Raw genomic sequence first — 23,366 nt, 5'->3', positions numbered from 1 at the left:
TGGAAGGGACCTTAAAGCCCCTCAGCCCCACCTCTGCCGTGGCTCCTCCATGAGTTCATTTTTCCCAAGGATGCTCATTGTCCCTACAACCCAGAGGCTGAGCCTTGAATCTCTCCCAACACAACTCCCAACACACAGACTGGGCTCCTTGGGTTGCCCTGAGTAATTTCGGAAGGGCATGCAGTCGTACGGTGTTCAGGAAAGATTTGGTGACTGTGTTTTAGCAGCCATCAAGGATTTGGGGGTTGTGTGTCGTGCTCCTGACTACCCCTTTGAGAATTCAATCCAGAAGCTGACTTCTTGGTAAGAATGCTGGGGACTTTGCAAATCCATCGGAAGACGTAGTGCTGTGGGTAGCAAGCCCAACATGAAAATACCACTTCCATCAGCACGCCTGGGAAACTGCACATAGCCACCAGTTCCCTCCTGGAACTGCATATTGTAGCAATGGACTTGGGTGGAAAATGGGAGGGAAAACAAAGTCCTTCTGAAGTTTGAGATGGAAAAAGGATTATGTTGCCCGATATGAAAATCCAATGCTTCACCTCCTTCCGTACTGCGAACAGCTTAATGAGCTCATGAAAAGGGAGACGAGTTATGTCTTCGGATTGGAAATAGCAGCAAAACCCAAGGGTTTAAATGAGGAGCACTAGAAAAGGAGAGAGCTGTCCAGAGGAATTGCTCAGTGGTATTAAACACTGTGACGAGAGACACCAACAGCTGAAAGCTGCTGCTAATTCATCACGCTAAAAGATACTCCACAAGAGCTAATTGGAGGCACTTGAAACTGAAAAAATAGCAGTAAATCTGCCTAATTAGCAATTTTTTTCCCACAACTCTTGCAGAATGCTCTGGGGGAAAGGTCTCCTTCCTCAGAAATGCCCATTGAAGCGTTAGGGGTGGGTTCACATGTCAGAAATTCCTTACTGTGTCTGCATTGTCTTTGGCATCAACCTGTGAAATTCTGCACGGCCTTCAAGAGGGTTCAAGAGGGGCTGAGTGAAGTCCATGTGATGGGCAACCAACACTCCAGACAGCCCTCTGCTTTGTCGTTAGCATATGTAAGATGATCTTTGTGGTCTGTTCCAACCTTGATGATTCTGTGCTAGTGCAAGGGAGAATACACAGCACTCACTGTTTTACTTTAATATGGCTATTCTCAAAGCTATATGCAAAGCATGTATGACATGAAATACTAGGGGACCCCTCCTTGGTTCTCAACTGTCTTTATGTGTTCACACACTGCAGGAAGGCACTGTGCTGTCTCCTGGCTTCCATGGGGTCCTATGGTGATGTATGATGTTGAATGCAGGGGGCCAGACTGCAGGAGCTGCCACGTGAAGCAGATTTGCTGGCTTGCAGTGATAAGGATGGAGTGGTGCTGAGATGTGGCAATGGGCAGTGAGGCTGCTGGTGGGGCAAGAGGTGATAGGGCATGAGAGTCAGCAAGGTGATGTCCCAGCAGGACCAACATGGCATGGTGGGCATGGCTTGATGGTTGGACTAGATGATCTTAGTGGTCTCTTCCAACCTTAATGATTCTGTGACTCCAGCAGGAGGTCTGGCTCTGCTGGTGATCTTCCTGTGGTTTGGAACCATTCTTGCTTGATGTATTTTCAGAGGGATGAGCAGCAGAGGCAGTATTTTGAATTGGTGTTCGTTAGCAAAGCTAACGAGAGAGAGGCACTATGGTTGGTGACATCTTGGATGTGCTTGATGACACGTTGGATGTGCTTGATGACATCCTGGATGTGCTTGGTGACCCTTTCCTTTCAGGTTCTGCAGGCTACAGCTCGGTCAAACAATGGCAGGTACCTGGGCAGCCAGTGCTCGTGCAGCCTGGTTCAATGCTAATGAACTTCCATAGATTTACAAGTGCAAAATCAATGTGTTTGCAATTAATTCATACTGAGTCATCATCTCCCTGCAATATCTCCTTGCAGCGAGCAATGGTCGGAAAAACTGAATAATAGCTTCATTTTCTAGGCGGAACAAAAATACGCTGCCCCCGTCTCCTCAGAGCAGCAATGAGTCAAATCCAAGCTTTTGTTCCCATATAAAAAGAGATTTAATGCACTGAGCAAAGCTCTGAGATCCAAAACGCAGCGGATGTTAGCAGGAGCCCTCAGAATTCAAAATGGGCATTGAGAATCCATCTGGAGATTCCCAGCACCGTCCCTGTACTGGGAAACACCTCAGAGAAATGTTATCAGTGCCTACATGAGCTCATCCATGGGACAGCCAATACAAATGGTCTTCGTGGTGTAAAAATGAAAATTCTCCAACTTGAAACTGTATTTCTCTCTACTCCAAATTTAAAGTTAAGGAAATGGTGAAATTGCCCACTAAGTTGCAGGGAGACGTCTCTCTAAAAATCAGACACAGCAGCTGTGTGTGGTCCCATCTCCCTCTGACCTGTGGCTTCCAACATCATTTTAAAGTCTGGTGCTGGCACATCATTGCACTTACGAAGGCTTAAATTGGACACGAGGGAGGAGTGCTTCACGGAGAGGCACTGGCATGGGCTGCCAAGGCAGTGGGGGGGACACTGTCCCTGGAGGTGCTCAGGAACCATGGGGATGTGGCACTGAGGGACGTGGTGGGAGTGGGCTGGGGTTGGGGATCTCAGAGGTCTTTTCCAGACCTTAGGATTCTGCGATTCTATGACTGCACGGGAAAGATGAACAAGCCCGAGGTCTCAGCAATCCTGCTGGATGAATTCCCACCAGCCCTTCTCCTCCCGTTCCACTGAGATTTCTTCTTAGCTCTGCCAGATGTGGCCATTTCCTTGGTAAGACGTGATGGACCCATCACACAGGGGCAGAGGGTCTACACCCACGGTTACAACCATAACCAAAAATCCTCCGTCTGAGAATAAAGAGCATTGAAAATAAAGACTGAGACTGTCTTTCAAAAAAAAAACACGTTTCTTCAGGACAGACTTTCCCTCCTGCAACCACTCACACAGAATCCATCACTGTCTGCACCTCTTCAACTTGCTGATGGTGTATTCCCCTTGTCGTCTGCAGCCTTGAAATGGAGCACGGGAAACGATGAGGTGTAAAGAGCCATCTATCTGCCAGTTTTATGCCCACGTCTGCATGGATTTATGTATTTCTGGCATTGCTAGACTACTTCCCTCCACCGTCCAACCCAATGCTCTTGGCATCTTCAGGGCAACACCAGCACTTTTGTCTGGGTACAGCAGGAGGGACTGCCTGGCTTTGGCTGCTCAAGAGCCCTTGGGAGCTGCAAGGTCAAAACCTGTGTGCAAATTGTCTTTCACACCCTAGCTGTGAAACGCAAAGTCCCCCTGCAACGTGGTTCCAAGGCAAGGATGCTCGTAAAGATACATGAAGCCCCTCCACTGGCTGACTTGCAAATGTCAAGGAGAAGCAATGACCCACGGCCAGTTTGTCACTGTCACAGCTCTGGTTGAGTGAGTTTTAACGCTTCCCCCGAGCGACCTCCTGCCAAAGCACAATGAAAAAAGCAGGAAGACAATCATCTCTTTATGCAGGAGATTTTCTCCCTATCAAAAATAGACTAATGCGTAATACCTTAAGAGTTTTAATCTAAAATAGATTTCCGAAGGGCTCCATCAGTCACAATTAAAGATGCTTTTAATGACCCGAAATCGGAAGCAAAGCTTTATAGCAGAATATCTGGTGCAAAAGGAGATTTTTGTTCCAATTAACCTAAATTATGGAGCCACAAAATGGCACGGCACAACCTCGCCAGGCACACAAACAGCCTTTGGGTGTACACTGGCTCTATTTCATGTCAGAAACATATCAGAATGAGAATTATTGTGTGCAAGACCATATGTTACATGTTCACATTTCAGAGACTACTTACATACATCCTCTAAAGTAATTCAAAGGGTTCAGTAATTACAAAATAATATCAGCAGTGCTTTGTCATGTCATGGACTACAAGAGATACAGGATGAGTTCAGCGTATAATCTCCAGTAGGCTGAAAAATGAAGAACAAGAAGACATTTGTGAGAATAGCTGTGGGGAACTTCTCTGTCTTGATGATCAAGGACAATAGTCCAACCCCAAGAAGACACATCTACACCTTTACAAGTTGCAGTAATACGTAGATCTGTATTTCTTTGTCACTTTCAAGCATACCATTTCCATGACTCTATCCTTGCTTTTCCTCCTCCTCGGCTCCTAAACCTTTATCTTGGATAACTTAACGTCCTCAGTTTTAGTCCTCAGTGTTGTCAAACCAGAAAGCTGTTAATAGAAAGACCCTTCAGTGGAAGAGATGCGGAAACAAAGCTTCATCTAAAACGGCTCAGCATTTACCTCCAGATTCTTCAGATGGAGCAGATAGAAGGGCAGGATCATAGATTCATAGAATCATAGAATGGCCTGGGTTGCAAAAGACCACAATGCTCATCCAGTCCCAACCCCCTGCTATGTGCAGGGTCGCCAACCAGCAGCCCAGGCTGCCCAGAGCCACATCCAGCCTGGCCTTGAATGCCTGCAGGGATGGGGCATCCACAGCCTCCCTGCTCATCACATATCACTCCCTCCTTCTACCCAAATGCCACTACGTTGATCTGTGAACACTGAAGACTTTTCTGCCCCACGTTTCAAAAGGAAAGGACTCAGCGAGAAACAATCTGAGGTCAGGGCATCCCCCTGTTCAGCTCACAAGAAGTGCAGAGGTGATACTCCTCCCCCCCTCGATGCTTGTGTGCAAATTTTAATTGCTTTTCTGACACCTACAGCATGTAATCTTCTTTCCTTGTTGTCGATAGGATTAGGGCAGTACGAAGGTAAAGCTACTTTTGATTAATATGGAAATCAGAAATTACTTTCAGGAGAAAACTGGGGACTGCTCCTAATACTACTTTATCTTTGGGGAATTGTGGATCTAAAGAGCAACAAGAGAGGGCTTGCAGCTCACCACATCGTCCAATCAGGGAAAAATATAGAATCACAGAATCCTTAACATGTGTGAAAATAATCTATTTCGGTGGAAAAAAATGAGATTAATATGGTTAAGGAAGGGTTCAAACTGAAGACAAACAGAGTTAAACCTCTACAGAACAGTGAACGGCTGAAAAAAAGACAATGAGACCATACGGTGCCAATCTGAACTGCAGTATCTGTTTCCAGCTCAGCCTCTTCTTGCCAAAGGGCATCTTCTCTCCAAGAGCCTCCAGCTGAATTTCAAGCCATCCTATGCTTCTGTTTCTGTGATTTAGTGGATTTCTGAAGGATTGACCCTCATCCTGGCATTCAAGGCCAGGCTGGATGTGGCTCTGGGCAGCCTGGGCTGCTGGTTGAAGACCCTGCACATAGCAGGGGGTTGGAACTGGATGAGCACTGTGGTCCTTTTCAACCCAGGCCATTCTGTGATTCTATGAATCTATGATCCTGCCCTTCTATCTGCTCCATCTGAAGAATCTGGAGGTAAATGCTGAGCCGTTTTAGATGAAGCTTTGTTTCCACATCACTTCCACTGGAGGGTCTTTCTACTAACAGCTTTCTGGGTTGGCAACACTGAGGACTAAAACTTTGGCTCAACCTTGAGGTCTTGGGTTGGGTATCAGGAAACACGTCTTTACAGAAGGGATTGTCAAGCACTGGAATGGGCTCACCAGGGAGGTGGTTGAGCCACCATCCCTGGATGTGTTTAAAAACCCTTTGGATGTGACATGATTCAGCAGATGGCTGTTAGAGTTAGGGTGGGACGTGATGATCTTTGAGGTCTTTTCCAACCTGAGAGATTCTATGTCATCTATGTCATTCCATGTCTTGTACCATCTCCTTGGCTGCCGCCATTAATGAATCCTAGTGGATTCACCTCAATACAGAACTACATGGATCTTCCCCATTCCCAGACATGGGGTGAGCAAGAATGCATGGAAATGTCACGTGAGCTCCAGCCCAGCCTTCCTGCCACAAGCCAACACAGGATCTGTGTGAGGAGGTGCCTCGAGGCATTGCCTCCACGTGCTATTAAAGGCTCCTCAGGAACTCAGGAACATTTTCTTGTTGATCTCAGCTGCTTGATAAATGGAGATCTCACCCATTCCTTCAGGAGGAGATGTTTCTTAGGAAACAGAAGAGGGGTGGCCAGCAGGGACAGGGAGGGGATTGTCCCTCTCTACTCTGCCCTCCTGAGGCCCCATCTGCAGTACTGTGGCCAGGTCTGGGGCCCCCAATACAACAAAGACAGGGAGCTGTTGGAGAGGGTCCAGAGGAGACCACAAAGGTGCTCAGAGGGCTGCAGCACCTCCCCTACAAAGACAGGCTGAGGGAGCTGGGCTTGTTGAGCCTGGAGAAGGGAAGGCTGCGGGATGACCTCAGTGCAGCCTTCCAGGACCTAAAGGGAGCCTACAAACAGGAGGGGAGGCAACTCTTTGAGAGGGGAGATAAGAGCAGGACAAGGGGAAATGGTGTGAAGCTGAAGGAGGGCAGATTGAGGTTGGATGTGAGGGGGAAGTTGTTGACAGAGAGAGTGGGGAGGTGCTGGAACAGCTGCCCAGAGAGGCTGTGGATGCCCCGTCCATCCGTGGAGGTGTTGAAGGCCAGGTTGGATGGGGCCCTGGGCAGCCTGGGCTGGTCTGAAATGGGGAGGTTGGTGGCCCTGTGTGTGGTGGGGGGGTTGGAGCTTTGTGATCCTTGAGGTCCCTTCCACCCGAAAGCATTCTGTGATTCTATGATTCTATGAAGGGAAAACTAACTTCCTCTCTGTGTTACTGAGCTAAACATGGCTGTTAACTTTCCAGGGGTGTTAAGGTGACTTTGCTGTCCTTCCACTGACTGCTCATGGAGCTTTTGTAAGGCACGGAGACAGAAAACCTTCAGCTCTGCAGGCAAATTCCTGCAGATCATGTGCTCCAGCAGCGCGGGGACGCTCGGTACATTCACACTGACAGTGATGAAATACATCTGAATGCACAGAGCTCGGAACAATCACTGCAGAACAGCCTTCAGCGCACCGAGAGAAGGAGAAAACCTTCACTATCTTTGGAAAGATGAACAATACTCCTCATTATCAGTGCTTCGTTTAGTATCTCACTCGCCCAAGCCCAATTATAGCCAGAAAAGGTAACTGGGGAATCATAGAATGGCCTGGGTTGAAAAGGACCGCAACGATCATCGACTTTCAACTTCCCTGCTATGTGCAGGGTCGCCAACCAGCAGCCCAGGCTGCCCAGAGCCACATCCAGCCTGGCCTTGAATGCCTGCAGGGATGGGGCATCCACAGCCTCCTTGGGCAACCTGTTCAGTGCGTCACCACCCTCTGGGTGAAAACCTTCCTCCTCATATCCAACCTAAACCTCCCCTGTCTCAGTTGAAAACCACTTCCCTTTAGCCTATCACTATCCACTATCCACCCTTGTAAACATCTTCATCTGGGGATGAAGCCCAGATAATGGAACGCGATTCAAAAAAACAGTAATGTAGCTGTATGGCATCCCTCAGCCCCCTGATAATGAGCGAGTGCAGATTTCAAATATAAACTCATGTCAAACCCCTCTGGATAAAGTTAATCTCATGTATATTTCAGGGCGCCCATCCCAAGCATGGTGCTGCTCTGCTGGCTCCCCATTACCCTCTGTGCTGCCCTCCTTTCTCTGGTGGTTCCAGCCCTCAAGGCTCAGCATCCTTCCCCCTATGTCGCAATGGCAATCCTACTTCCCAGAAAACCCTTTTCAAGGGTGAACACCCCAAATGAGTGGAGTGATGGCACTGAGGGTGGGGAAAACCCCATGGGAAAGCCAATGTAGCTGTCTATGAAGCAACATCACCATCGCACACCTCACCTCTCCATCTCCCCACTCCTCACCACTCGCACCCCTGGCTCTGATGGCAGCACTGCACACACTTTTACACCAAAGTCAAACTCTTTGCAACCCAACTGAGGTAAAGATGCAGACTGTAATTATTTTCTATGAAAGCAGCACCTTTACCTCTACTCAACAGAAAACTCCCTTAATTTTGGCAGCGTAAAAAGCCTGTAGGGTGGGGAAAAACATCCCACAGCCCTAGAAAAAGCTGACTGCAAGAGTAGAATCACAGCACGGCTCTGCTGAAGACAACACTCGAAACAAGCAGCTCCTCCATGCCTGCAGAGGAAGCCTCGGTGCCACTGCCTCAGTACAATTCGGTTGCTTTTTGACCTCCTAGAGCTTTGAAGCTTCTGGGTAATCCAGCTGCGATGAGATTTCATATTCCTTGATGAAACATCTGAAGCCGCTGCTGGGTTTGCTGACGGATCCTTTCATATGTCTGTGTGTGAGGCAGGAGCTCTTCCTTTGCTTTTCCTTTTTGTTTTGAAGATGAAGGGCGCCCAGCGGACGCAGGCAGAGGCCACGCGAGGGTTGCGATAATTGCTGGGCAAAAAGCAGAAAGGATTTGACAACAAAGGCAATTTCTTCCTCCATCTTGAGATGTCAGCCTGAGGACTTTGTGCTGTGGAAAGGGAATCTCAATCTTAAATCCTCAAAGCTCACGCGATGTCTAACGCAGACATGGCTCCCTCTGTCCAAACCATTCAGCTCAGCATCCCAACTGGGATGTCATGGACTGCCCTTCCATCAGCTGAAGACCTCCAACTCAAAGCATGAGAGCCTTTCCCATTACTCCTGCACTGATTGTGCCCAACAGCTTCCATCCTTCACACCTGTAATACCATCACTGCCTTCAGCTGTGACCTCACTGCATCTGCACCACATTGGGTTGAAGTCATCAAGACTCACTGTGCATCACTAACATCCTTAAAACTCCCCTCCATCCACCCAGGTAGCCATGCCCTCACCACATCACCACCCAATGAGCTGATCCATTTTCAAGTCCACATGGACAACATCAGTTCCGTTCCCTTCCCTTCTCACCAATGCCACCACTCCATCATAGAAGACCATCCAACGGGTCAGGCACGATGTTCCCTTGGTGAAGCCATGCTGACAGTCTTGGATCACCTGCTCATCCCTCATGTGCTTTAACATCTCTTCCAAAAGAATCTGCCCCTCAATCTTCCCATGCACAGAGGTGAGGCTCACTGACCTGTAGTTCTCCATGTCTTCCTTCCTCCTTTTCTTATAAATAGAGGTCATGTTTCCCTTTTTCCAATCACTGGGGACTTCATCTGACAGCCACGACTTTTCAGATGCAATGTAGAGCAGCTCAGCAACCACCTCAGCTGGCTTCTTCAGGACCCTGGGATGCATGCTGTCCAACCCCATAGTCTTGCACACATTCATCTTCATGAATCAGTCTCACACCTGCTGTACTCTTACACTGGGAGGGATTTTGCTCCTCCAACACTTGCTTACAAGTTGGCTTTCTTGATCCCATCCCTGCACATCTGGACAGCATCCCTATATTCTCCCCAGGCCACTGATCCCTGCTTTCTTCTTACATCTCTTTTCCCTCGGCCTGGCCAGCAGGTCCTTGCTCAGCCACGTTGGTTTCCTGCCTCCTGTACCTGATTTCTTATTCTGAGGGATGGATCATAACCTTTTCAACCATCTGCTCCAGTTGCTGAGTGCCCCTTGCACTTCTCCTTGATAACTGGATTTGATTCACTAATGACAAGTTGTCAATGGCAGAACCCGTGATGATCAATCTGCATTTGGATCATGAGAACCCAATGGCAACGGAAACCCAACGGCCATGGAAACCCAATGGCAACCCAGCGATGATTGGAATTTTGCCTGTAGGAACAGCACACTTCGTGTTGGGTCATTTGTGCAAGCACCAAGCAGATCCCCGAGCTGTTCTGGTGCAGCCTTGGTGCTCGTCTCCTTTTCTGCTCCAAATGTGAGTTTGCTATGGCCTTTTCTAGACCCAAAACTTATAACAGCAGCAACAAACAGCGACTCATCCAGAAATACAGTCAGTAAGAGAGCACTCCGGTTTGCAAGCAGAGAACACGTGTAATTTCATGCTTACTACAGGTCTTGGGGCTCAGGATATCCCTGCAAGTCCAACACCACACAGCTGGGAGGGGTGAAGAGCACTGCAGAAGATCAGTCAGCAGTTGCATGCATAGCCCTGAGTGCAACCAGAGCCCGGCATCCAGCCCTCACCTGCACCCCATGACACCCTCATCCCAGCAAGGCCTCTTCCTGCACAAACCAACGTTTTTATCCTTTTTCCTGGTCTGTGTTGACCTCAAACCACAGCAGCGAAACCAATAATCCATCAAGCACTAGCAGAGTCCAGGAGGAAGCACCCCCGAGATCTGTCTGCGTGCATGCAGGAACTGGCTGGCTGCTCATGCCCAGGAGGAAGGCAGGGTCAGGTCAGTGCACGCCAAAAAAAAAAAGCAAAGCAAAGAAAAAAGTAGGTCAAGCAATTTGCCAAAAGGGACAAAGAACGCTGCGGATTCTTATTACCTTATGCAAGTGCTACCAAATATCTGAGGCATCCTTTTTATCTGACTCAAATCCCACATGGGTAATCCATGATTAAATTTAGTGGGTGTGAAATTTCATTAGGTCGTTCAATTTTAAGCATATTGGATAATGAAGTCTGGAATTAAGAAAAAAAAAAAAAAAAAAAGAATGCTGTAATTTTGATCTCCCTTCCAGCCTTCCCCCATCTCTGAGATTATCCTCGTTTGTGTCATACGTTGGGGTCTTACAGCCCATCTTCGATGCAATGTCCTCATCTACCCGGAGAGGTGAACTGCCTGGTAACGTTGGTGGGTGGTCAGGAGCTCCCCACTGCTCTGGCAGAGACAAAAACCCAATGAGACTTTGCGTGATGCCCCTTTAGAGTAAACACGGGTTGGAAACACAGCTTTTCTTGAAACAGAGCCACGGAGCAGCCAACATTTGATGAGCTATGGAGTGTTTCCTCAACGATCCGCACTTCTCAGAAAAAAACCTTTGGATTAATCCAAGATGATCACACACAATCCCTCTTCTGTTGGCGTGGGAAACATTTTAATAGCCAGCAGGTGCCACATCAGCTCTGAATTCACCACGCCAGAGAGAGTCAGGCAATCCCAAGGGGAGCCACCAGCTTGCTTTGTATGGAACAGCTCTTGCAAAAGGAACACAAGAGAGGTTTGGAGGCCGGGGTTTTTCCAAAAACAGCACTCTGAGACTTTGGTTTGTAAAATGGAAGTGCTGATATTATGACTTCCTAAGATCAGTAGTGATTGGACTGGATGATCTCAGTGGTCTTTCCAACCTTAGTGATTCTATGAACTATGGGGAGTGGACCATGCAAGACAGCGCTTGCATGCCATGCTGCCATGCTTTGTCCTGCTACGTTCCCAAGGCAAACAGAGGAATCCACTCAATGCCAGTAGAAATAAATAACATCTACCTACACCTAGTAACAATATATTTCCATCTCAATGTCAACCCACAAAGCATGATGATAAATAATCGGATAGAACCAACCAACCGAACACAGCAAACAACAATCTGCTTGTCGTGTTATTTTGCTTTACTGCTGGATAGTTTTCCCAGGAAAGAAGGAAAAAGAATCATAGCATGTCCTGAGCTGAAAGGTGGTGGGCATGGCCCTGAGCTGCTAGAGCTCAGGGAGCACTGGGACGTCACTCTCAGCCATAGGGTTTGGGTTTGGGAGTGCTACATGGGGCTGGGGGTTGGACTCAATGACCTTTGCAGGTGGGTCCCCCTCTAGCTCAGGGTATTTGATGGTTCTATGGAGAGCTTCAGCGGGTTCATTGGTAGCAACAGGAAACCCCCAGGGGGGACTAAGAGAGAAGATGGAGCCAGGTTCTGCTTGGGGAACACAGCAAAGGCATGAGGTGCAGCGGGAACACGTTGCTGCAAGCAAAATTCCACTCAGTATTAGGAAAAAACATCCATGGGGAGGACAGAACCACAGCCCACAGGGGATGGAAATACCCCTTCTTGGCAATACTTGAAACTCAATTGGATACGACTCCACATCCAACTTTGAAGTTGGCTTTGCCTTGAGCCAGGGGCTGGGAAAAAAACGGTCTTCAGAGGGCCCTTCCAAACTGAATTACTCCAGGATTTAATATATTAGCCAGGGAGTTTCCAACACAGAATTATTTCATAAGTGCTCTTATACGCTTTCTCTATTTCTCTTCTGCTCTTCAGTCCCTGCCTACTCTATTTTCTCTCTCTTCCCCGAAATGATATCTTTTTGTTCCACGCCTGCAATTAAAGCAAGCATGGCTTTATAGGAAACAGGAGATAGCACTCCTGTTTTTCACCTGGATTTGGAAGCTCAGAGGTGTTGGATCCATTCAGGGCACTGTGCTGTAAGTGGTGTCAAGTACCTGCTGTTATTAGAAGCAACACAAGCAAGGAGGAACACAGCAGAGGGAGAGCACTAAGTCACACGCGCTCATCTGTCTGCTAAGAGGCGATAAATTAAAGCATGGTAATTGCGTTAATCGCTCCTGTTGAAGCTAATTTCCTCTCTTTTTCTTAGCGTGGGCAGTACTACACCTAAGCTTAATGAGAAAGGTAAATAAACCAGAGTGGTGTCGTGGCATACGGCGACTGAGCTGCCAGTCAGAAATAGAGCTGCTGCGTTGTTTGCTAATGATGTACGCGCAGCACTCGCAGACCCAAGGACCCAAACCTCCACCATCATTCCTGCACTGAATTGCATTTGCCAGCAAATGACACCGAGTGGAGCGCTGTGATTCAGTGCAAGAATCATACATCAGAGGCTTTTTCTGCCTGCCCAAGGAGCAGCATGCACTCTGGAAAATTAACTGCAAACCAAGTAAAGACGGTCTGGCAGGAAAAATAACAATAGACAGTGGGATGACAATGCATTTAAGTCAATCTTCTGGCAGGGGCAGACTCCAAACCTGATGGAAGGAGCTTGGCATACACCTGAGCATCTGCCCTCTGCAGCATCCCCATCCCCTCCCATATGGTATGTCCACCCAACAAATACTGCAGCCCACGTGCTGCTGCTATCTCCGGGCACTTCAGCTGGATAAAAGGGGAAAACACTCATTGCCTGAGCTGACCCTGGACAGGGTGTACTTGCTGTCTCCCTCTGGAAGCGATCTGTGCTGTTGCTGTGATAAAGGCATTGATAAGAGCAGTTGGTGCTGAGTTGGCAAGGAAGGACATTCAGTCTTGCTGCCCCAACCCAGTGATAGCAGCCAGGGACGGGAGGAGGGCACGGCCCCTCCTGACAGCCAGCAGCAACACACACCAGCACGGGGTGGAAGGGCTGCCTTGTGATCCTTGGGGAAGCCACAAATATCCCCAGCAGCTCACAGAGGAGGCAATTTAATTTCTTTTGTGTTAATCCACCACAGACCCCCTTCTCTATTCATCTACAGGAGGGAAAATGAAAAGCCACTAACAGTTGTTTGATGCATGCATTCACAAACAGAAGTGAGAAGTAAGAAAGAAAACCTCTTGGTAACACATATGAGCAACAAGTGGCTGGACCAGAGAGAACCAAGAGAAACGTAGGGAGAAAAGAATTGTGGAATCATAGAATGGCTGAGGTTGGAAGGGACCTTCATCACGGAGCTCCAACCTCTGCAGTGGGCTGGCTGTCCACCCATTATGGGGTTGGCTGCCCACTACCAGGAGCTCCAAGTCCTTCTCCGCAGTGATGCTCTCGCTGAGTTCTTCTCCCATCTGTACTCATACCTGGGATGGCCCCAACCCAACACCCTGCACTTGGCTTTGTCGAACCTCATTAGGTTCTCCTGGGCCCACTTCTCCAGCATGTCCAGGTCCCTCTGGATGGCTTCCCTTCCATCCCTTCCTTCTATGGTGTGAGCTGCACCACTCAGTTTGGTGTCATCTGCAAACTGCTGAGAGTGCACTCAATCCCATCATCTGTGTCAGTGATAAAGACGCTAAAGAGCACCAACAGAGATGGACCCCTGGGGGACACCACCTGGACACAGAGCCATCGACAACAACCCCCTGGCTATGACCATCCAAGCGAAAAAAAAACCAACCAACCAACCAACCAAACCAAAAAACCCAGTTTGGCGAATAGGTAAAATGACAGCCTCCAAAAATCCAGTACAAACAAATGCATATTGGGACTAAAAAATATCCAAAGTACTGAATGAGAGATATCCATGCAGAATCGTCTGGCAGTGCCAGGACGAAGGGAAGCATCTGCTCAGGTCCTAAAGGCAAACAGGACTGCAGGATGCCCAAGGCAAGGTATGGAGAGCAGAGCGAGCAGATGCCAGGGTCAACTCCTGATTAATGGGGATCAGCAAAGGGCAACAAAAATGCAAGAAGAGGCTCAGGAGAAGTCAGGATTTGGTAACTCAAGGGCCGTTCACTTTAGAAAGGGGATGAGAAAGAAAGGTGTAACGGAGAGATGAAATGGTGCCAAATGAAACGGGCACAAAATGAACAAGGTGCCGTCCAGTGAAACCAAACCAAACCAAACCAGCTGTAAGATGGGTGATGAACATCAAGTTGGTCATAAGAAACATGGAACTTCATGGAATTCCTTGTCAGACTGTGCTACCAAGGTTAAAAATGCACTACTGCAGCCGATGTAACTGTGACAGTAGTTAGGAAGGAATGCATCTGTCATAGAAGGAGATGGAAGATTTCACACTAGGGACGTTAAACCAAAGGCCCAGAGCTCGGGGTGTGGTTTAGCATCTCTACATTCAGAGGGAGAAAAGGAGAACTCCTCCACATCTCCTCCCTGTCGAGGTCCTGCCGCTCTGTGCGGCACCTGGAGAAGAACCAGATGGACTACGGGGGCTTCAGGCTGGAAATCAGGAAAGATTTCTTCTTCAAAGAGTGGTGATGCAGTGGCACGGCTGCCCGGGGAGGTGGTTGGGGTCACCATCCCTGGAGGTGCTCCAGAGCCGTGGGGATGTGGCACTGAGGGACGTGGGCAGTGGGCATGGTGGGATGGGTTGGGGTTTGGGGATCTTGGAGGCCTTCCAACCTTAATGATTCCATGGTTCTATGACCTGCTCCAGCCCAGCGATTCCTGGGCTCTTGGCTTGTTCCGCACTTGAAAGACTGACGATTATAAATAATACAGGCTGTGAAATGAGGGAAAAACATCTAAGGAAACGCAGTACGCTTTCAAGCTCTCCCGCAGAGGTCAATAAACAGGGCACCTGCTTTTTATACCGTTTCAGAAAGCTTCACAGGATTTTTCTGGTGTTTTATTTTACAAATGCACCAAAAGGATAAAGAGGTTCTGAAAAAGAAGATGAAAGTAAAGATCTGAAGAGCTTCAGCAGAGGCAAAAAGTCCTCCTACAGCCGCTGCAACAGCACAAAAGTCCTTCAAACTGCACAAATACACCTCATTTAGGTTTTTTGCAACTTCAAGGCCTGATTTTCCCTTCAAGCATCCAACTCACATTACATCTGACACCGTTTATGTTCTTTGCAACGCATCTCCACTCAGAGACGGGCAACGCGTTGATGCAAACAGTGCAGAGTTGGCTGCCCCGCCATGTGTGAGCCCTCCTTCCTCATTGTTTTAACACTGCTCATTGCAGACATACGGTTCCACTGATCTGAACTACAGAAGCCCAGAATGGCTGAGGTTGGAAGGAGCTGCTGCAGGTCATCTGCTCCCCGAGGGCCCACAGAGCTGCTGGCACAGCCCCACACCCAGCAAGATTCAGCAGCCACCTCCAACCCCCCCTGAGCTTCATAGCAGCATAAAATGGCTTTGGTTGGAAGGGACCTTATAGATTAAATAGCTCCAACCCCTTTTGCCATGAGCTGGTTGCCCCCCACCAGCTCAGCCTGCCCAGGGCCCCATCCAACCTGGCCTTCAAGGATGCAGCGTCCAGCATTTCTTTGGGCAACCACTGTTGGGCAACTGTTCTAATGCTTCACCACCCTCTGAGTAAGGAATTTCCCCCCAATATCCAACCTAAATCTCTCCTCTTTTTGTTTAAAGCCATTCCTGCTCATCTCATCACTATCAGATCATGTAAAAAATAGGTTGCCCTCCTACTTTAAGAACTGATTCCTCTAAAATGCCAACATCTACACAACAAGGCCAAGAGGGCTTTAGGCCTTCACTCTTCCCAACGCCGAGACACGTGGGCATGGTGGGCTGGACTGGACGATCTTGGAGGTCTTTTCCAGCCTTGGTGATTCTATGATTCCATGCTCTTAGAGGTCTTTTCCAACCTCAATGATTCAATGAGACGATGACATTGAGCTCTCCTGGCATGGTGCTTACCATTTCCCAATACAAAGGGTCACTGCCTTTTTCATGTCCTGGCAGCAGACACAACAGTGTCAGGATTACTCTATGTAAGGAGATGGCATTTCCCTGAACGCAGCAGCGGTGAGATGGAGATTTAATACTGGAGCTGTATTTTGGTGTCCTTACATCTCACCTGAGTGAGACTCTGCAAAGGCTCAGCTGTATTCTCAGGATTTAGTGCACTGAAGAATGTGTAGGATGGTTCAGGCTTAGAATTTGCAGTCGCAAGGGTGAAAAAAAGAGCAAGCACTGTAATTCCCATACTTATCTGTCTTCCATAGCTATACACAACCTACATAACTCAATAACCTGCTTTAGTGGAGTGTATAATAAAATCAGTGTCACGGGGCTGAATTCATATTCCATGACAGCGAAAACTTGCCTGAAGTAGCTTGAGATGCAGCATTTTCAGTCCAAATCTCAACATGCACCTATCATCCCACAAAGATTTCATCTCTATACATCTTTTTATTGGCATTTTGTTTGGTTTGGGGGCTTTTTTTTTCTCTTTGCTTATCAGAAGTTGTATTGAGGGATGGGTTTGCCAAGCTAAACGTCATTATAAAGAGGTCTACAAGCAGTTATCATGCAATCACAGAATCCTTAGGGTTGGAAGGGACCTTTAAAGGTCACCTAGTCCAACTCCCCTGCAACGAAGGACACCACATCCAGATCAGGTGCCCAGAGCCTGGACTGGCCTGGCCTTATCACACAGAGGCTCACGCACCTTTATCTCCAACATATTTCATAGAAACGAGGCATTAATAATTAGCTAATTACTGAGGACAGGATTCATAGCACCTCATTGTTCTACCTTTGCTGGGATGAGCCTCTGGTGCACGGCCCCACGTGCAGACCCCATGCTGACGCCCTCTCGACGCCCTTTGTTGCTCTCATTTTAGGGTGGTTTTCTGATTACTAAGCAACGTGTGACACTGCTGTGCATTGAAGGACCCAACCTGCAGATGCTACAGCTGTCCCACCCCCTTTATGGAAGTGTGTGCTCTCATAATGTAATGTACTCATGGCCAAAAGGAACAAATGCTCGTGCATAGTGAAGCACTTCAGACCATGCTGTAAATTTTCCTGAGTTCATTGGAAGCATTTCCTTGAATGTGTTCTTAAGACCGATGCAATACACGACGATGGGTCCCCTCCAAAACCTATGACAGCTCTTCCCCCCAGACGCTGCATGGTGTGTCTGTAAGGACAGAAGGACAGACGTCCTGTGGGATGCCAAGGGTCCCAAAGGGCAGGACACAAATCCACAAAGCTACATTCAGGTTGGATGTTAGGAAAAAATTGTTCTCCAAAAGAATGACCGTGTGCTGAAATGGGCTGCCCAGGGAGGTGGGGGAGTTGCTGTCCTTGGAAGCATTCAACAAACATACAGATGCTGTACTGAGGGACGTGGTTTAGTGGGGCAGTGCTGGTGGCAGATGGACAGTTGGACTGGATGAACTTGGAGGTCTTTTCCAACCTTGGTGACTCTATGATTCTAAAACACGGTGGGCTCACATCACGACACAGAAGCAGCTCAGCCACTACCATCTGGATAAAAGCAACCCCAGGGAATATCACCACCATTTTCACTTTCAAGCCACAGTGCAAAATGAAAGACGAGATAAGGAAGTGGTGGCATTACCCATTCTTATCATGCTCTCATCACGATGACTTTCAAAAGGCTGGCTTGCTTTTGAGAGCCTTCCTCCAGCTCAGCCAGATTTGCTTTATAAACAACATGGGCTGCCATTCAGTTGTATTAAATAAACGATGGCATTAGGGATGTATAGAGGAACTTCCTGGAACAGACCCTCAGTGGCCCACAAAAGAATTAAAAGGAGAGTTCCCAGACATTGGCGTGACTGTGAGCTGCTGCCCGACCTGTTGATGCTTTCAAGCAATTTTCCAAAAAGCTTTTTGGTGTCATTTGTGCAGGCTTTCAGGAGATTAAAGAAAATGCAGATGTATTTCGTTTTCAAAGGAAATGGAAATGGGATAAAGCTAATTTATTAATTGCCAAGGGCAGAGCGTGGCCAAGCAAGGCTTAAGAATGAGGATTTTTCCAAGAAATTTCAGGAAGAGGCACTTCAGTTGCTGCAAGATGGATCTCCTGTCCTGCATTGCTTTCCAGAAGTGTAATTTACACACACAAAGAGAAAGCAAGTGTATCACCTCATCAGGTGTGCAAGTTCAAGATCTTAGAAGGACTGGGTCAATGAATATTGGAGAAGGTCTTTGCTTCCCAGAGGTTGAGTCGTACACGTACATTAAACTGAGCACGGAGCACAGTTCTGCTCACAAAACCCAAAGAGTTATTCCTCTTAATCTGTGCAACAATTAATACCAGACAATATTACACTGCACTGCTTTAGCATTCTAACCAGAACACGACTCAGGGAGCTGCTGTTTTTCACCCAGAGGGTGGTGACGCACTGAACAGGTTGCCCAAGGAGGCTGTGGATGCCCCATCCCTGCAGGCATTCAAGGCCAGGCTGGATGTGGCTCTGGGCAGCCTGGGCTGCTGGTTGGCGACCCTGCACATAGCAGGGGGTTGGAACTGGATGAGCATTGTGGTCCTTTTCAACCCAGGCCATTCTATCATTCTATGGAAGATGCTTACCATTATGTGCTTGATGACCCCAATATGCATTCACTAGGGGGCAGGAACTCAAGAGGAATTACTTTCTGAAAGGAAATGAATTTGGGTTTAATTTTCTTATTTCTGGGGCTTATCTGAACCCTTACAGTGTACAGAGATGACTCCTAGTGGTCCTGCAAAACCTTCCTTACACTATGACCTTCAGATTTATGGCACAACTGGGAAAATACAAAGAGGAAGAAGCTTGCAGTGAGGACATTCACTTGGACTACGGTCCAGATTGGCTGGGCAGAATGAACAGGATTATAAACAAATAGGAAAAGCATCCCCAAATATCCTAAAGCTTGGTGATCTTCTCCCCGTTAACAGTGATAGGACAAGAGGTTAATGGCCCCACGTTGCACCAGGGGAGGTTCAGGGTAGATACTGGGGAATATTTCTTCTCCAAACAGTGATGATGCATGGGAACATGGGAGTCCCCATCCGTGGAGGTGTCCCAGAGCTGTAGGGATGTGGCACTGAGGGACGTGGGCAGTGGGCACGGTGGGATGGGTTGGGGTTGGGCTTGGGGATCTTTTGGTCTTCTCCAACCTCAGTGATTCCCTGATCGCTCTTAGAATGAGAGCTGCCAGGTTCTCAGAATGGAACTTCTCAGAATTGCTCCTTCCTATCCTGAATGAAAACCTTAGCCCTGGGATTACTGGATTGAAGGGGAAAATTACCTCCTCTCTTTGTTCTTTTTTTCCTTTCCTTTTTTCTCATATGTCTGAAATTAAACATTTGGGGTTGAATGAAATAATTGGACTTAAATGCAACCAGACTGGCTGGCAGGCAAACGGAGTGTTTGGGGAAGGATAAATATTAATTATTATTCAAGCTGAATGGAATTATTTATATGTTTTCGGTTTCCCTGCCAAATTTCTGGTTCCACCACCACAGTGACATGCAAGCAGCAGCCCCGGAGCATCCTACAGCACTGAGACATGTCCTGGGGCTAAGATACTGCCCTGGGGAGTGGTGCCATGCTCACCACCCCTGGGGCAGAGCCTTTCCCTCACCCGCACCTGACCCCTGAGGAGCTGTAGAGCCACCATGAGGAGCTGTAGGGCCATGATGGGCTGTAGGGTTGCCATGAGGAGCTGTAGGGCCATGATGGGCTGTAGGGTTGCCATGAGGAGCTGTAGGGCCATGATGGGCTGTAGGGTTGCCATGAGGAGCTGTAGGGCCATGATGGGCTGTAGGGTTGCCATGAGGAGCTGAGGGGCCATGATGGGCTGTAGGGTTGCCATGAGGAGCCGTAGGGCCATGATGGGCTGTAGGGCCACAAGGAGCTGTAGGGCCACCACAAGGAGCTGCAGGGCCATGAAGAACTGTAGGGCCACCATGAGCCTCCCCTCAGTCTTCTCTGCTCTGGGCCAAACAAACCAAGGGACCTGAGCAGCTCCTCACACATTTGGCCCTCCAGACCCTTTCCCATCTCCACAGTGCTCCTTTGGACGCTCTCCAACAGCTCTACGTCCTTCTGACACTGTGGGGCCCAAACTGCACTCCTTGCTCGAAGTGAAGCCATTCCAGGCAGAGCAGAGCGAGACAATCCCTTCCTGTATTTCCCCTACAGTTCATGGTTAGAGCTGTGTAGATGTCCTGAGCCACTCTCAACGCCCAGGAGTTCCCTCACAACCATGCACAGCCTCTGGGTCACTCAGACCTGCATCCTGGAGGGGGGGGCCTGGTCTTCTGCTGACATCGCATCGCTGAGCCAATAACCCTGACCCATCTATGTAGCATGCTGTGTCTAAGCAGGGAGGGCTCCAGCCCCCAGCTGGGCCATCCAATCCAGCTGCACTCATATCATTACACTCTCCTGGAAACCAATCTCATGTATCAGAGAATCCTTCAAGTTGAAAAAGACCACTGAGATCCTCAAGCCCAACCCACCCCCACCATGCCCACTGACCGTGTCCCTCAGTGCCACATCTGCACGCAGCCAGCACATCCTGCAAGCCCCAGGCTGCAGCTCCCATCCTTGCAGTGAACGCCGCCAGCCCAATGGGCTCAGAGCTGCCCTAGGAGAAGCACCCATCATGCATGAAGGTTGCACGCCTGTTCTGCATCAAATGCAACTCCTGCAGCTACTTCAGCTTCTGCAGTAAAATGGTCAATGGTTACAGAACCGTGGAATTGGAGGGGTTGGATGGGACCTCAAGAGATCAAATCCAACCCCTGCTGTTCCCTACAGCAGGTTGCACAGGTGGGCATCCAGATGGGTCTGGAATATCTCCATAGAAGAGACTCCACCACCTCTCTGGGCAACCTGTGCCAGTGCTCCGTCACCCTTACTGTAAAGATCTTCCACGTGTTAGTATGGAACTTCCTATGTTCCAGTTTTAGGCCGTTACTCCTTGTCCTATCACTACATACCACCAAGAAGAGCCTGGCCTCATCCATTTGCCTCCCACCTCCCTTCAGATATTTATAAGCATTGATCAGATCCCCTCTCAGTCTTCTTTTCCCCGGGCTGAACAGACCCAGGTCTCTCAGCCTTTCCTCCTATGGGAGATGCTCCAGGCCCTATATCAACATTGTGGCCTCCGCTGGACTCCATCCAGGAGATCCCTGTCTTTTCTGAACTGGGGATCCCAGCACCGGACACAGGATCCTTAATGTGTCCTCAGCAGTGCAGAACAGAGGGGGAGGACCACCTCCCTCACCCTGCTGGCCATGACCCTTTTAATGCACCCCAGGATCCCATTGGCCTCCTCTATGGGAGAGATGTGGCAAAACAGCCGAGAAAGGTTGAATAAGCAAAAGGTTTGCAGGCTATCAAAGGAATTCTACGTTAACAGGGATGAATAAACAGTAAAAAAAATAAAAAATAAAAAAATCTCTCTATAAAGAGCTCTTTATCACAGTGCATTAAATGAGTGCATATTTTCTATGACGGTGCATACAGCGTTGCTCATAAATGCTTACGGGCCACCATTTGACTCGTAAAGGAGCACAATGCTATGAATCTTTTATTAGGAATACTTGCCCAGATTGCCACGTGACAGAGCTTGCAGAGGTTCCTTTTCTTGCAGAAGAAAATACAGAAAGCAATCTTAAAAGATCATAGGATCACCAAGGTTGGAAAAGACCTCCGAGATCACCAAATCCAACCACCAACCCGTCATGAAAGGTACCCAACTGGTGGTGCTGACCTATTCCAGCAAGGAATGAAATCCACTGTTGGCACTCAGATGCTGGGGTGAACACAGTGCTTGCAGAGGACCTGAGGAGATGGCCCTGCAGATGGTGAACAGCAAGGAGGCCTTCACCTTGAAGAAGACAATAAGAAAGAAAAGGGGCTGTTATTGAGGCAGCAGAAACATCCACCCAGCGTTCCTCCAGGGATGGGGCCAGATGGTCCTAGAGACCACCCTAGGAAACATGAGAGAGGTTGGGAAAGCAATGGATGTGTCCCATGTGGAGACAGGGGTGAGGAACCCAGCCATGGTGCTGCCATGCTGCAGGAACATCCTTGATTTAGGAGAGACATGGAGATGTTGGAGAGCATCCAGAGGAGGGCACAAAAATGATCCCAGGGATGGAACAGCTCTTCTGTGAGGACAGGCTGAGAGCTGGGGCTGTGCAGATGGAGAAGGGAAGGCTGCAGGAGACCTGAGAGCAGCCTGTCAGTATCCAAAGGGGAGCGACAGGAAAGAAGGGGACAGACTCTCGAGCAGGGCCTGTGGTGACAGAACAAGGGGAAATGGCTTCAAGCTCAAAGAGGGGAGATTCAGGTTGGATAAAAGGAAAAAGCCTTTTACAGTGAGGGTGGTGAGGCACTGAACAGGCTGCCCAGAGATGTGGTGGGTGCTCCATCCCTGGAGACTTTCATGGTGAGGCTGGACCAGACCCTGGGCAACCTGATCTACCCGTGGTGTCCCTGTGCAGTGCAGGGCAGTTGGTCTAGATGGCCTTCAGAGGTCCCTTCCAACTCAAAAGGTTCAATGATTCAATGATGGATGTGGGCAGGAGACAGAGAGCTGTGGGTGACCACCCCTGGCAGCACCCAAAGCCATGGATGGGGCTATGGGCGGCACCTTAAAGGAGATGTCCCTGCCCACGGAGGGTTGGGTTTGGGGGTTTTATGGTCCCTTCCAACCCAAACCAGCCTGGGGTTCTGGGATTAAAATGGGGCTGATAGGCTGTGCTCAGCGTGCTGTTTGAGAAAGGAGTGCTTGTGCCTGCGGAGACGGCGCGGCCGAGCGGACCATGACCAAAATGTAATTTATATGAAGATGTTTTGAATTTCTTCCAGCTACTCCAAAGTCAATAGCGCAGAACAGCGCCCTGCTGCTCGTGCACAAAGGTTTCTGCAGAGTATATGGTCTGGTTATAATTACAGGACAGCATTTAATATTAATCACCGCAATAGCCCACGTTCAGGTACGCTGTGCCATTTAATTACACGCCCTGCTGTTCAAAGCACCTTCCTCTACCTGCAGTCTCAGGAATTTCTGTTCTGGCAATAGGTGATTAACATAACTATGTTGAGGGTGGGGTACGGTGCTCCCTTAGTTCTGATTTAAATG

General features: G+C 48.6%; 1 protein-coding gene across 44 annotated transcripts in view; it reads right to left on the bottom strand.

Annotated features, from left to right (window-relative positions):
• The window catches only part of FAM168A (family with sequence similarity 168 member A), a 149,347-nt gene that overhangs the window by 33,648 nt on the left and 92,333 nt on the right, over nucleotides 1–23,366 (bottom strand). For 12 of the 44 annotated variants that reach the window (XM_046912078.1, XM_046912087.1, XM_046912079.1 and 9 more), the window contains one exon: nucleotides 10,374–10,509. The exons of the other annotated variants lie outside the window; for them this stretch is intronic. In XM_046912078.1, the coding sequence (XP_046768034.1) occupies nucleotides 10,374–10,432 (59 nt within the window). In that variant the 5' untranslated portion in view covers nucleotides 10,433–10,509. The remainder of the gene's footprint in view (nucleotides 1–10,373; nucleotides 10,510–23,366) is intronic. 44 annotated transcript variants of the gene reach the window in all.

This window comes from Gallus gallus, chromosome 1 (genome assembly GCF_016699485.2).
Source record: "Gallus gallus isolate bGalGal1 chromosome 1, bGalGal1.mat.broiler.GRCg7b, whole genome shotgun sequence".
Lineage (NCBI taxonomy): Eukaryota > Metazoa > Chordata > Aves > Galliformes > Phasianidae > Gallus > Gallus gallus.
This window is presented reverse-complemented; position numbering and strand designations above follow the sequence as displayed.